General features: G+C 42.5%; 1 protein-coding gene across 1 annotated transcript in view; it reads right to left on the minus strand.

Moving 5' to 3' along the window:
* Positions 1 to 15162, minus strand: part of LOC122208754 (nuclear receptor coactivator 5-like) — a 46313-nt gene that overhangs the window by 9458 nt on the left and 21693 nt on the right. The window contains exons 3-6 of the mRNA XM_042920190.1: positions 8481 to 8561; positions 5607 to 5689; positions 5330 to 5456; positions 1301 to 1500 (exon numbers count right to left, since the gene is read on the minus strand). Of these exons, the coding sequence (XP_042776124.1) occupies positions 1301 to 1500; positions 5330 to 5456; positions 5607 to 5689; positions 8481 to 8561 (491 nt within the window). The remainder of the gene's footprint in view (positions 1 to 1300; positions 1501 to 5329; positions 5457 to 5606; positions 5690 to 8480; positions 8562 to 15162) is intronic.

A 15162-nucleotide genomic window follows, 5' to 3' on the forward strand; every position in this document is an offset into this window, starting at 1 on the left:
TAACATAAATTAGACATTTTCTATGTTTAAAAAAAACCATAGTGGGAACAGTATTCTGCAAGAGCTGGCTAGGTGGGTGTGGGTTGCGACACAGCGTAAAAGTAAATGGAATGGTCAGAAAAAAAGACGTCCTAGCAGCCTCAAAACTATGGGAAGCCAAGTGTTCCTCACTGTTGTTTTTTCAGACTCAACATTACAGCTGGATTTTAGGACACCAATCTGACACCGACTTCTCTGAAGGCTCCAGAAGTCACAGGCAGGATATAAATCCAGCTCCCATACTCCACTAGGTCTCTGCCGAGGGGAAAGGTCTCCTGACTTAGCAGTGAAAACCCTACGCTGCTATGGAGACACAGCTGGGATGGGAGAAGCCTGCCTGGCTGCTGCTCACCTGGGCACAGGAAGGAAGCAGGGTTGACAGTGCCTGGCACACATGAGGAACTCAGTAAGTGAGTGTGGACTGCACAGAATGGTGCCAAGAGCTTCTAGAAAGACGAGGACTAGAGCACCTAGGCTCGTCTGGATCTGACTCCAGAGAAGCTGCCAAGGGGCCCTTCACAAGGCAGATGCCTCTCTGGGAGCAGCAGCTCTGACCAGGAGGGAAAGGTGAGGGTGGTCTAGGATGTGTGCATCTGCCTAAGTCTATGTGTTTTAGGGAGGAAAAGAGAGTTCATTTTTGTGCACTCTCATGAGCCTAAGAGTAAAGAAATGTTTGAGATATCACAGGAAAGGCAGAATCAGCAGAAAAATAGTCTAAGAGAATGCACAGGACGATAAACATAACATCTTTAGACTTACCATTGAGCATAGAAAAGACGGTGGTGAGATTTGGTCAAAAAGTTTTACGTAAGAGAACTGACTTGTGGGGGTGCCTGGGTGGCTCAGTAGGTTAAACGTCTGATTCTTAATTTCAGCTTAGGTCATGATCTCACGGTTCATGGGCTCGAGCCCCATTGCTTTGGGATTCCCCTCTCCCTCTGTCCCTCACCTGCTCGCGCGCTATCTCTCTCAAAATAAATAAACATTAAAAAAAGAGAGAGAGAATTGACTTTTTACACAATATTTTGCACAATATATCCTGACAAGTAAGGAGCAATGAAGATGATTTAAGTTTCAATCACCTCTGATACACAGGAGAGTATTTTGTGATACCTATTCAAGTCACTTTTTCCTCAACTAGATCCAGTTTAGTTACTGACAAATGTGAACCTTCAAAGTGTACCAGCATACAAAGAAAAACTATTATATTTTTAAAGCAGGACCTATTTTAAGTGATAGTTCTAGATTAAGCTGAACTTACTTTTGATAGACTCATCAAGTATAATTACGGTGCAAGAGGAAAGTTCTACATTAGACTGTTCGACAAGAATGCAAAACGGGGACCCATCATCTTTAACTTCCTGGAGTGCTCGCGTAAGACTCGATTCCGAGGAGAGGTGAATCATTTCCACCATAAGGCCATGATCCTGCAACTGATGACCTATGCCTGTTGCGTAGTCCCTTAAAAACAAACAAAACGTCACATACACAAGAAACAGGTAGGTTATTTTCAATCAAACAAAAAGGAAAAAAAATACGTCACCAAGCAGGTGTTCCATAGATATTTTGATGACAAATTTAAGTAAGTGAAGTGTAAGATACTGTATTTTTACTGAACTTGGATAAGTGAAGTGAAAGATGCTGTAGTTTTTCAAAAATCATGCATGCTGTACAACTTGTTTTCATTCTTAGACACACTTGAAAACAACCAATAGTACATTATCTGTCTGATGGGATCAGTTAAGAGAACTGGAGGCAACTCTACCCAAAGGAAACTTTCCTTTCCGAAAATGTGGTGTCCTCAAATGGTTGACTATGTACAGAATTTTATAAAGAAAGCTAAGTATGTCAAAGTCGTGTTTTTGTATGACATGATACACTGCATACACACCACAAATGTGGTCAGCATTTTTCAAAATGGAATCATTCCAGGGTTATTTGATGAAGTCATTTCAATTTAAAGTACATGAAAGAAAATTTAGGATTTATTGTAAAGAAGAGATAAGACTATTATCTTCAGAAAAATAACAGAATGCTCATTTACAATTAGTTCCTGGGACAGACCAGTATTTCTTAAGATCACTACCATTGAGACAACTCCTGGCTGAAGAGTAAACAGATGAGGGTGCCTGGCTGGCTCAGATGGTGGAACATGTGACACTTGATCATGAGGTTTGAGCCCCACATTGGGGGTAGAGTTTACTTAAATAAATAAGCAAATAAACAAACAAATAAATGCATGTAAACAAACAAACAAATAAATGCATGGCAAAGAAAAAAAAAGAGAATAAATGGATAATGCTGGAGTTAACCATCTCAGTTAATATCAACCATCCCATAACCAACCTGGGATCAAACCCCAGAGTCATCTCATCTCCCATTTTCTCAGCCTCAGTCTTCAAGTCATAAAGAATCTACCCCAGACCTCTCCTTCAGGTTTATGCTTCCCTTGTGCCCGATACTTGCTCAGAAACCTGAATAGAGGGGTGCCTGGGTGGCTCAGTCGGTTGAGCACCTGACTCTTAATTTCTGCTCAGGTCATGATCTCACAGGAGTGAGACTGAGCCCTGCATCAGACCCCTGGTTGAGTGTGGAGCCTGCTTGGGATTCTCTCTCTCTCCCTCTGCCCCTCCCCGCAGCTCGTGCACTTGGTCGAGTGCTCTCTCTCTCTAAAAAAATCAAAATTAATAAAAATTTAAAGATTAAAAAAAAAGAGAAAGAAACCTGAATGAAAACTTAGAAACCTCAAATGACACTAATCCCTGAAACCAAGGACCCTGCAATGGTAGTATACTCCTCCTCTTACGTATCCTCTGCTTAGAGCAGGAACAACTCTTAACATACCCCATCTTCCACTTGTTATTTAAGCACATGTTTTATCTTATTAGGCTGCATGAGGTAGAAAAGAGGAATTGCCACTTAATTATCTGTATGTTCCTCACTGTGCTTTAGCACAGAGTTTTACATAGAACAGGTACACATTAAATGCACGTTCTGTGAATTAAAAATTAAAATGAGGGGTTCCTGGGTGGCTCAGTCGGTTAAGCGTCTGACTCTTGATTTCAGCTCAGGTCACGTCATGGTTCATGAGTTCAAGCCCCACATCGGGCTCTGCGCTGATAGTGTGGAGCCTGCTTGGGTTTCTCTCCCTCTCCCTCTTCCTCTCTCCCTCTGCCTCTCTCACTACCCCTCCCCTCCTCACACTGTCTCTGTCTTTCTGAAAATAAATAAACTTTAAAAAATTAACAATTAAAATGATGGCAGGAAAAAATGCTTTCCAGGCGATTTAGGAGAGTATAGATGATTGCAGAAAGTAAATTCAAGAGGAAAACAAGAACAACAAGACATGGTTCATATTTACAGAGTGAGAGCCTATGAGTTAAAACTATCACAATAATAACTCATGCTGGAGGGTATCATTTGAAAATTAATTACTGTTTTGGAGTATAAAAGAATGAATTTAGCCAACCAATATATCACTGCAAATCTTTCCAACATCAGAGTGACAACAGAGCAGGCAGCGTGGCCTAGTTCTCGGACTCCCTGGCAGATGCAGCCTGCGTGCGGCCGAGGAGTCCCTAAGCTGCACCCACTGAGGGTCCTAATCCATGGCTAGCTGCCAGAACTGCAGGATGCCAGGCGGAGGAGCGGTTTCTGAATACCACCCCAGATGGAGGAGGAGAAGAAAAGCAATCTCGAGGACTCCTCTCCACCACACAGTGCTGCACTCCAACCAACACCCAGCAGGCCTGGCTCTGAAGACGGGAGAGCAGCAAGGGCATCCGGGTTTGGGAGTCGAACGGCGCTGGAGCCCACAATTCTGAAAACGGTACAAGGCGCTACAGGTCAGATGTGACGCTTGCTACAAGTTCCAAGAAAACTGATTTAGTCAAAGATTAACGCAGTTTCCCTGGCTGATCCAAACTATTGTACCACAGTTGCTAAATGTTGAGGGAAAACCAAGCTACTGTGCATGCTGAGCTCTTACTGCCTCTTGTTCAAAACTGGTTTGAATTACCAGATGATCAGCTTAATCCAGGCCATGTCTGGTTGTCTTTCAATTATTAAAGGGAAATCCTATAATTTTCTAATGTAAAAGGAACTGGCCTCTCCCACCCTCCCCATGCTATGACTGACCTCACTTCTTCCAGGATGCTGTCCCTCAAGATCCAACCCAAATACCCTCTAAACGAGATGAAGCTGTAAGTTTGCTTTCACAAACTTCACCAGTAAAGATCCTATATCTACAAATAAGTTAGATTTCTGTAAAGCAGATATCACAGAATAAGCAAGAATTCTGAGTCATTTTAAGATTGCCAATTTTCTCATAAAGAAAACCAATGCTGCCTTATGCTGAGTTATGTTTTGTGCATGCCTGGTCTCCTGGTCAGGAATGATTAGTTATCATGTCTGGGGTGTGCAGTTTCACTCACTCAGTACCTAGCCTGGAGTTAAGTGTGTATGCTTCCAACCAATCATTTGTCTACATGCTCCTTGCCAAGCACTACGAAACCCGACATAATCCAGAGACACAATTACCATCACACACTAAGTCCCCTGTCTGCCTTCAAGTGCCAGCCAATGGTGCGCAAGGTCAGGGCACTACACGGACCCAAAGGACAAGCTGGAGAGAGCCAAGAGAGCAGGTGACCAGGCCACAACTGCGCTTAAGTGGGCTGCCTGAGTTACAGGTATTAGGTGGCCTACACAAGTAACAAGTGTTAGTTGGCCTGCATGAGTTTCAGGTGGAGAAGAAGGATAAGGCATCCCACATTGAAGGAAAAACAGCAAGGATGCAGGCTGAAAGGAATTCAACAAGCAGCTAAGAAATGAGGAACCCTTGTCTGAAATTTCAGTGAGGCCAATTTGTGGCATCCTACACTAGACTGTCTGTGCCCCAAGGCAAACGTTTGTCTGTTATGTTCATTAAAGTATCCCCAGAGCCTAGAATAGCGCCTGGCACACGGAACCCAGCCCTGAAAATAGCCTTGGTTTTTTTGTTTTTGTTTTTTTTTCCTGATTATAAAATTGATAGATACTCATTATAGAAAAGTCAAGCAATACAGAAAACTGAGTAAGACAGTCATTGTCAGAAACCTCCCCATCCAGATGCCTCTGTCACCAGTTTGGTAAACCCAGCAGCACATTCTTGTAATTCATAGAGCAGTGTTCTAGCGACATTTTGAAAGTCTTTCAACTCTCAGTGACTTATGTATTGTAAGGCTGACTACTTAATAATTCCACTTTTACACATTCTCATTCGACAGGATAAAAAGAAATAAATATACACCTCTGTTCGTTGTTGATAGAAACAATAACGCAATCTGAAGGCCTCTCTCGATCACGGGCTTTCTGAACCACTTGGTAAAAGTGCTGGAAAAGCTCTTCTTTCCATGTGTTCCTGCTGCTGGCATCCCCTAAAAAATATTGACGTATTCATGTTTTCGCAAGGGCAAAGGCAATCACTGAAGGTTCTCAGGGTTTTTTACAAAAGTGGAAGTGAATGGCAACCCCTCTAGAAGGAACAGATGAGGAAAAGGGAAGTAGCTTCTCAGCAAGACTCTTACCTAACTGAGTGGACTGGTATCGCTCATGGTTCTCTTCATTCCTTTTTGAATAATCAGCCACATTCTGCCATAATTCTTTAATGCTATTGGATGCATGAAAATAGAATAGTTTGTGCAAACATAGTTTCCCTCTATAAGTGTGTCCCCAAAAGCCAAAAAAATAAATACCAGGCCACCTAGCACAATCCATATGCACCAAAATAAAGGCTGTGTCTACACAGAGGTAAAAAGTCACTCAATAATCTGTGCTCATTTTAGAATACTGTGAGTTTCTGGGATTTTTCTGCTCCCTCCCATTCACTTCCTCTTGCCTGTTACGATGAAAAGTACTATATGGAGCCACCGATCTTTGTCAAGTCAGGTCTATACAGAAAAGAGACAGACTCAGACTTCAAGGTGTTTATTTTAAAGGAGAAGAGATCATTTTACCAGATGTGTGTATCCTTTGAGGTGCTTATCTCTGAAGGTCTTCATTGGATATGGGTAAAAAAATGAGTCAACAAGATCTGCTCACTTTACTCCTAAACAGTCTACGGCTCCTGTGAGCAAGCTATTTTCCCATGCTAAAGGCATGCAAAATAGTGCACAGATGCTGGGTAATCTATTAGCCATCTAAAGTAGTCCCCTTTGCTGTGATTTAACAGAAGAAAGGGGGAATTCGGTGCACTCTACACCCTAAATCAGGCATTTTTACTGCGGCTCTCCAGCATCCAGACACCAATGTGTCTGTCCACAAGGAATGTCCTGCCAGGGAGAGAACCACCTCGGCAGGCAGCAATTAGTTCCTTTCTCACCAGGGGCATCACGCCGCATGGCAAAGCAGCCATGGAACACGCTCAGTCGAACCATGACTATTCAGCAAGCTGCCAGCAAATGTCAATCCCTTTGCTCTGCCCCTGTACGATTTTCATTCGGGTTCTTGTCCACATCCAATTTCCTGACACAGCAGAGACGTAGCTCCAGACTTTTAGAGGCAAAGCTTTTGCTTGAATCCATGCCTCTCCTACTGCTTGAGAATCCTGAGCTAGACAAGAGTGTTTCCTCCCCTCAAGCAGGCTTTATCTTTGTCTACTATCTCTGACAAACACTAACCATTGACTCCAGAGGCCATTTCTTAAGCTGCCTGCTTTCTCCAACCCTTGCTAGGGTGTGTTCTTGCCGGCTTTCCCTCAAACTTCATACACTTTCTTTTAACGAAGTGGTATGTAAACTGCCCACCGCCATGCTAAGTAATTAGACGGGGTTGGGGAGTGCCCCAGAAGTTGGTACGTGGCCATCCAGGAAAGGCAGTATGATGTTGAAATTTGCAACTGCCGGGGCGCCTGGGTGGCGCAGTCGGTTAAGCGTCCGACTTCAGCCAGGTCACGATCTCGCGGTCCGTGAGTTCGAGCCCCGCGTCAGGCTCTGGGCTGATGGCTCGGAGCCTGGAGCCTGTTTCCGATTCTGTGTCTCCCTCTCTCTCTGACCCTCCCCCGTTCATGCTCTGTCTCTCTCTGTCCCAAAAATAAATAAAAAACGTTGAAAAAAAAAAATTAAAAAAAAAAAAAAAAAAAAAAAAAGAAATTTGCAACTGCCTAGGTAGGAGTCTCAGTGCTGTCACTTACTAATTGGGTAAGCTTGAACGAGTTACTTAACACCATCATGTCTCAGTTTCCCCACCTGGAAAATGGGGCTATTAGAACCTACCTGGAAGCACTGCTATGAAGATTAAATGAGTTAATGCAGGTAAATCCCTTAGAACAGTGTCTGATGCAGAGCAGGCCCTCAATAGATGTGAGCCACTATCACCCATTTCTGCCTTCAGGTTTCCTTCACACCAGAGCTAAGAAAACCAGTCCTTCCAAAGATCACCTACCAGTGCAAGTATTCTGAGCCTCACTGTCAGGAAATGTTACCTGAGAGAGACTGACCCCCAATTAATAGTCACTCCTGAATTCTACACTTCCAAGTGCTTCCGCAGTCAAGGAAGGCATTTTTCAATTTTGAATTATTAATCTAATCTGACACAAATCTCATCTTTAATGCAGGCAAGAGAGAGGCCCTGTCAAGGTTCATACATATAAAAATCAATTCAAATACAGTTCAAGGAAAACTGCTTTTACCAAAACTAGAAGTAGATCCAAAGCGAAAATCCTGAAGTGCCATGTTGATTTACCTACTTAGTTACTTAGAGAATCCACAGCTGAATATAAAAGACACAGGAAACTAAGTAAGACCACCTTCAAAACTGGTTTACATACTTTGGAATACTACACAGTGGTCAAAAACAACGAGGATGAATAATCTTCCCTCACATACTGTTATGTGAAAGAAACGAATTCCGGAACAATATAGCACTGTGAGCCATTTCAGGTTAAAAATAAGGGGGAAAAAGCCAGGGAGGGTTCTGAAAGGGATTTTCACTTTTTACTATCAAACACTTTTACATCTGTTTATCTATTCCTTGGGGGGGCGGGGGGGGAGATAAGCCATTTTTATGTGACTTTATATTATACGAGAATACTGATTCATCTCATAATAAAGTAAATTTCCATATTCGGAGCACAGTTAGATGGTAGCAGAAAAAAGGTGGGGCGGTGTGGAAGAAGGGAGTGGAGGGCCAGCCAGTCACCCAAATGAGGCTCCCCTGAGTGGCTCGGGTGGCCGAGTCCCATCAGCCTGCAGGTCTATTTTAGTTACTAGAGTCCAAACGACTATGGAGAGGGAGAAGTTAAAGCAGAATGGCTTAATATGATCAAGCTGACCTGAGGGACTTCCCAAAAAGCAAATATTAATAGCATCAATTTTAACAAACACATAAGTCTGCACAGTAAGAACACATCTAAATTACTACTAAAGCTTTTAGCAAATTGAGCCACAACAATAAAGCTTTACCTTAGCATGTCTTCACCCTCCTCTAAGTAGCCCTCTTGGGGAGAATAAGAAGTCGGCAGCAAAGGTTTATACGGCTTGCTGCTAAAAAACCAACAAAGACAAAATTACACTTAAGAAGAAATTATTTCCCATAGCCCACACATTAGTTTCCACAGTCCTGGTACACTCAGAGGTGATTAAATCTTCAGTTAAACTGAATTTCAAAAACTCAAACAATGCTTTCCTCAAGACTTTTTTTTTTTTTTCCCAGAGCCTCTATTCTAGTTTGTAATGCTTATTTCTATTTTTGTCTAGTTTGTTTGCACAACTGCTTTTCCAGAGTGGACCACTGAAGGCACAGTTCTGTCACAAGAAAAGAAGACCATTATAAATTTACCAGCAGAAAGGGGCTTCAACATAATGAATGTGATTTGCCCCAGTGAACTGAATTAAAACTAAAAGCAAAAAAAACAACAAAAAAAAGTAAGAATGTAATGTTGGTGGTGTTTGGTAATTAAAAAAAAAAATCTCTGTGGGTTTTTTTTTTTTTTTTTTAAGATTCTCTTTGGTAGATGTTCCCACCAACATCACCATAAATTTTCATGAATTATCTGCCACCTTTAATATATCTGGCACTAACTCCACAATGGTGCTTATGAAAGAACATGCTTGAATGATTTGTGTGCATCAATTCTAAGTACTAAAGGTCCTCTATTAAGACCACTGTTATGTTTACATACCAAACGCATTTGACACACGTCGACACTGTCCCCCTCATTTAAAAGTCATGTGGTTAACAAATAACATAAATCTAAATCTAAGACAAAAATAAGGGGCAAAACCTAAGAAGAAAATGCCTGTTCCCAATTGTTAGCTGAAAGAAACAAGGGGCTAAACAAGATTTAACTATTATGAATTTGGACCGAGAGGGTTAAAGAGTTATTAGAAAGCTTTCCTTTTCCAAAAAGGATCAGGAGCACAGATGCTCCACTCGACCCTCTTCTCAATGATCCTAGCCAAGTTTGAAGGCCATGAGAAGGAATAAGCAGATGGTTCAATGTGAGTAAGTCAAAAGGAAGTTGCATTTGCCTTATTCGGCTTCCTAGCAACTAGACTGAATGATGCCAAGAAAGCCAGCCGGCTCTAAGGAGAAACGCTGCAGGACACTTGGAACCCAGCGGTCGGGCAGGGGAGAGAAGCCCCCCAGACACCCTCACCTGGCAAAACAAATCCAGTGCCTACTGACACCCACATTTCCCGCCTCACTGGGACCATCCCCTCCCCTTGCAGTTCCCACCCCAGCCTATCCCGGCCACACTAATGCCAACCACTTGACTACCAGGACAACCTTTCAAACTCCAGTAACATCAGATGAGCAGTCTGGCCCAGCCATCAAAGAATAACTTCCCACTTCTCCACGGGAGGGAAGGCCCCAAGCACTCAACGCACCTCAGCCAGCTGGACAAAGGATTCCGCAGGCCAAAAGGCCTGCGCTCAAACACTGAAGCCCAAGCACTGAGAGAGGCAGACGCGTACGCTGGCTGGGATCCCAGAGGCCTGAGAAACATCCGTCCCAGAGCCACGGTATGTTCCTTTTCTCCTCCTTAAAAACATCCCCTAAGTAGCGTGGAAGCTGGGGGTTCCCAAATGGACTGCTTAAAGGAATCACACTCAGGCAGGAATTGTCTTTGTGTAAGCACATAAACAGGCATGTGAAATATATTCACAATACAATGGCCAAAGGAAGGCTTGGATGTTATTAAATATGGCAAGGTTACACCAAGTCCTGGCAATGCCACTGTATTTCGCCATCTCCTCAGGGCCTCCCGCTAATTGGTGGCACCCATTAAAACTTCAATTCCTCTCCTACTCAGTGGGTAGAAGGTCAAATAGAAAATGGAACTTCTAATTACACATATATCTTGGGAAATGAATACAGTTTCCAACATGCTCAACGAAGATGCTTTCAAATGCATTATATTTAAGCCTTATAACAACCACACAAGCTGGATAATGTCAACCTCCCCACACTTTTTAGAAACAGATGAGAAAACTGAGAGTCAGGCTACATGACTTGCCACATACAGCTTAGCAATAAAGTCCAAATTCAAACCCAGGTGTGTCTGACACTAAAACCCAGGCTCCCTCTAATATCCCATAGCCCAGAAACTCTGGGATTAACCCAGGAGGTCTGCAAGTAAAGAAAACAAGACAGAACAAAAACAAACAGCAATAAAAGAAGGACAAATATAAGGGATAAAGATATTAAGTCATTCTATATTTTTATGGAAAGTAAATTCATGTAGGCATAAAAAATTCTCATTCGAGAACATAACAAATATGGCAGAGGGTTCCACAGTGACACGGCTGATTTCTTTCCTTTCCATGTCTCTCCTGGCCATGTCTCAGCAGGCCATCCAGGTCTACCTTTGGATGGACCACCTAAGTAAGAGCAAAGACTGACGTGGAAGAACCAGAGTTCTCATACGCCAACAGTCCGAAAGCAAAATGGTATAATCACTTCAGAAAATCGTCTGGCAGCTTTTTAAAAAGTGAAACACATAATCCAGCCAGTCCATTCCTAGACCCGATAAAAATGAAAGCACATGTCTACACAAAAATTTGTGTATGAATGTTCACAGCATCTTCATTTGTGATAGCCCAAAATGGGAAATGTCCAACAAGAGGATGGGAAAACAAACTGTGTATCCATAGTCTTAGCCTGCTTAGGCCACTGTAGCAAAACACCATCAGCTGGATGGCTAAAACCACAGAAATTTATTCATCAGAGTCCTGGAGGCTGGAAGTCTAGCACCAGAATGTCAGCATGGTCCAGGCCTAGTGAGAGTTCTCTTCCTGGCTTACTGGGGCCACTTCCTTGCTATGTCCTCACATAGCCCTGCCTCAGTGCATACACATGGAGAGAGAGATCACTATTCCTCTTTTTTTTTTTTTTCATGTTTATTTATTGGGGGGGGGGGGGGGCACAGAGAAAGAGGGAAACACAGAATCCGAAGCAGGCTCCAGGCTCCGAGCTGTCAGCACAGAGCCTGATATGGAGCTTGAACTCACAAACCACGGGCTTGAACTCACAGCTGTGAGATCATGACTTGAGCTGAAGTCAGACACCCAACCCACTGAGCCACCCAAGCACCCCCACTATTCCTCTTCCTTTATAAGGCCAACAAACCTACCAGATTAGGACCCCACCCTTTTGACCTCATTTAACCTTAATCAGCTCCTAAAAGCCCTATCTCCAAATACAGTCAAGTTGGGGGTTAGGCTTCAACGTACGATTATAGAGAACACAGTCCATAGTACCATAAAATGGAATACTAATCATCAACAAAGAAATGATATACTGATCCGCCCACAGATATGGATGTATCTCAAAATAATTATTCTGAAAGAAACAAAAAAAAAAGAAACCAGAAACTTCTCCTCCATAAAAATATACTATATGATTCCATTTAAATAATTTATATAAATTATATAATATATAATTCATATAAATTCCTGAAAAGTACAAATTAATCTGTCGTGATAAAAGTGACAGATCAGTTGTTGCCAAGAGAAGGGGGACTTATAGCTGCAAATAAGGAAACTTTGGGGGATGACAGTTGTGTTCATTATCTTGATTGTAGTTGCTGGTCTGACATCCACATGTCAAAACTCAAGTTGTACATTTAAAACTTTTTTTTAATGTTTATTTTTGAGAAAGAGAGAGAGAGAGAGAGAGAATGCAAGTGGGGTAGGGGCAGAAAGAGAGGGAGACACAGAATCTAAAGCAGGCTCCAGGCTCTGAGCTGTCAACACAGAGCCCGATGCGGGACTCGAACCTGCAAACCATGAGATCATGACCTGAGCTAAAGTCTGGTGCTTAACCATCTGAGCCACCCAGGTGCCCCTCAAGTTGTACATTTTAAATATGTGCAGTGTATTATTATACATCACTATTATGCATCAACAGTCATATATCAATAAAGCTGAAAAAAATCCAAGCCTCTTTTCGGCTTCATTTTTTTCCTTCTTTAACATCACTGTTTTTTTTCTCTCTCTTTTTTTAAGTTTACTTACTTATTTAAATGTTTATTTACTTTTGAAAGAGAGAGAGAGCAGGGGAGGGGAGGGGAAGGGGACAGAGGATGGAAAGCTGGCTCTGTGCTGATGCAAGGATTGAACCACCAGCTGTGAGATCAAGACCTGAGCCTAAGTCGAACGTTTAACTGACTGAGCCACCCGGGTGCCCTTACTTATTTATTTTTAAGTAATCCCTATGCCCAACGGGGGGCTCGAACTCACAACCCCAAGATCAAGAGTCGCACACCATTCCACCTGAGCCAGCCTGGTGCCCCAACATCAGTGTGTTTTCAATGTGTTTCAAGTTTTGGTGCTGGTCAGAAATCATGCAGATTCTGATGTCTTTATATGGAGAGAACTTTACACATCTATGGAAAGAGAATCTGTGGAAACACTTCCTCACTGTTTCAAATTAAATGTACATGTCACTCCCAAAGCCTCCAGGAATGCTGGTACGATTATTTTTAACTTGTTACTATTGTATCTCAATTACTTCAACTTATTAGACAGCTGATCTATTAAGTTCTCAGGGTAGGACCCACTGGGGATAAATTTTAAAATTAAAAAGATTTTTAAGAATCTACTCTTAGAAGTTCCATCATAATTTCAAATTTCACTGAAAACAATTTGAATTTTAACGCTCCTCTGGAGAAATTTCAATCAAGCCTCCAGAAATAGGAAGAGAGTAGTACCATGGCACTGTCAAAGGACCCAAACCAAAAAAAGTCATAGGCTTCTTTTATGATAGTCTCAAAAGCAGAGTGAATACACAGCTAAACACAGCGTTACCTTGTGATTCAGCAATCACACCCAACTGATTTGAAAACGTATGTCCACACAAAAACCTCCACATGAATGTTTATAGCAGCTTTATTCATAACGGCCCAAAACTGGAAGCAACCAAGACGCCCTTCAATAGGTGAAACAGATAAGCAAACTGTGGCACATCCAGACAATGAGTATTATTAAGTGATCAAAAGAAAAGAGCTACCAAGCCACAAAAAGACTTGGATAAATCTTAAATGCATACTGCTAAGTGAAAGAAGCCAGTCTAAACAGGCTACATACTATATGGTTCCAATTATATGACACGCTGGAAAAGGAAAAACCATAGAGATGGGTGAAAGGATCAGTGGTTGCCGGAGATTTGACAGCATGGAGTTGAATAGGTGAAGCACGGGGTTTTTTTCCAGGCAGTGAAATTATTCTGCATGATACAGTGATGGTGGATACGTGACACTATGCATTTGTCAAAACCCACTGAACTTCACAGCATAAAGACTGAACCTTAATGTATGCAGATTTTAACAAATCATTTAGGAAGTCGAGAGGATCCCAGGATGGAATACAAAATGTGACAAAACAATTACAAATTGTCTATGAATGTATGAAACAACCTCACGGAGTGGAGGGAGGGAAAAGGTACAAGCTCACCTTTGTACAGCTTTGCAGAGAACCCAGTGGGATAGGATTTGGCCCACGGCTGTAGTTTCCAAACCTTGCTCTAAAGCCTAACGAGGCCCTCAAGTGGTAACTTTCAGAAGCCTGTGAAAGGAGGGCCATGTGATGTGGGATCCATGCCACAGGGAAGAAGGCCAGGCCCATGGCTTTGCCCGCATCTGGTCCAGAGTCGATGCCAAAGTCCTGACTCGGACTTAAAAGATTCCTAATGCCCAGCCCCCACCCTTCCGACCTAATTCTCTGTTTCCACCTCCACTCCTGGGGGGCTCCCCCACCATGGCAACCAGCATGCCTTTTACTTGCTCGTTCCAGGAGGCCCTTGCCCCTTGCAGGTCCCTCTGTCTTACACACCCCCTCACCCCAAATACCCAATGGCTACTCCCTCACTTCCATCCAGGGCTTTGCCCGATTGTTACTGCCTCTGGTGGGGCCCCCCCCTCACTTTCCCCACAACCTGTGCTCCCTGCCCCTCTGACCAAGCTTCACTTTTCTCCATGTCACTCACACACACACACACACACACACACACACATTTTAAAAACAAACTTTTTGTTTCTAGGACAGTTGTAGATTTTCAGAAAAATTATAAAGACGGTCCTATGTAAGATAGTTCCCATATAACCTACATTGAGTCTCCCCTATTACTAACATCTTACACTTGAGGTACATCTGTTATAACCAGTGAACCAATACTGATATGCTATTATTGAAAGAAGTCCATACTTTATTCTGATTTCCTCAGTTTTTACTACTGTCTTTTTTTCTGGTCTAGGATCCCATTCAGGATACCACATTCCATTTTGTCTTCAGGTCTCCCTAGGCTCCTCTTGGCTGGGCCAGTTTCTCAGACTTTCCTTGTTTTTGATGACCCAACAGTGTTGAGGAGCACTGGTCACATACTACATATTTTTACTTATTTGTGTCAACTCATCCCAAGCAGGAAGGTAAGCTTCTAGAAGACAGAGATTTTTATCTGTCTGTTTACCATTTCCCCAGCAATCGGAACAGAACTTGCCACACCATGAGTGTTTAATGAATAACTATAGAATGAATTTGCTAAAATGAATGATTTTTTAACTCTAAAACTCCACAGACCTTCAGGTTTCATAGAGCCCAACCCTTCTCATTTAGCACATGAAAACAATGAAGTCTTGAGGGGTTA

The sequence above is a fragment of the Panthera leo genome, chromosome E2 (genome assembly GCF_018350215.1).
Source record: "Panthera leo isolate Ple1 chromosome E2, P.leo_Ple1_pat1.1, whole genome shotgun sequence".
Lineage (NCBI taxonomy): Eukaryota > Metazoa > Chordata > Mammalia > Carnivora > Felidae > Panthera > Panthera leo.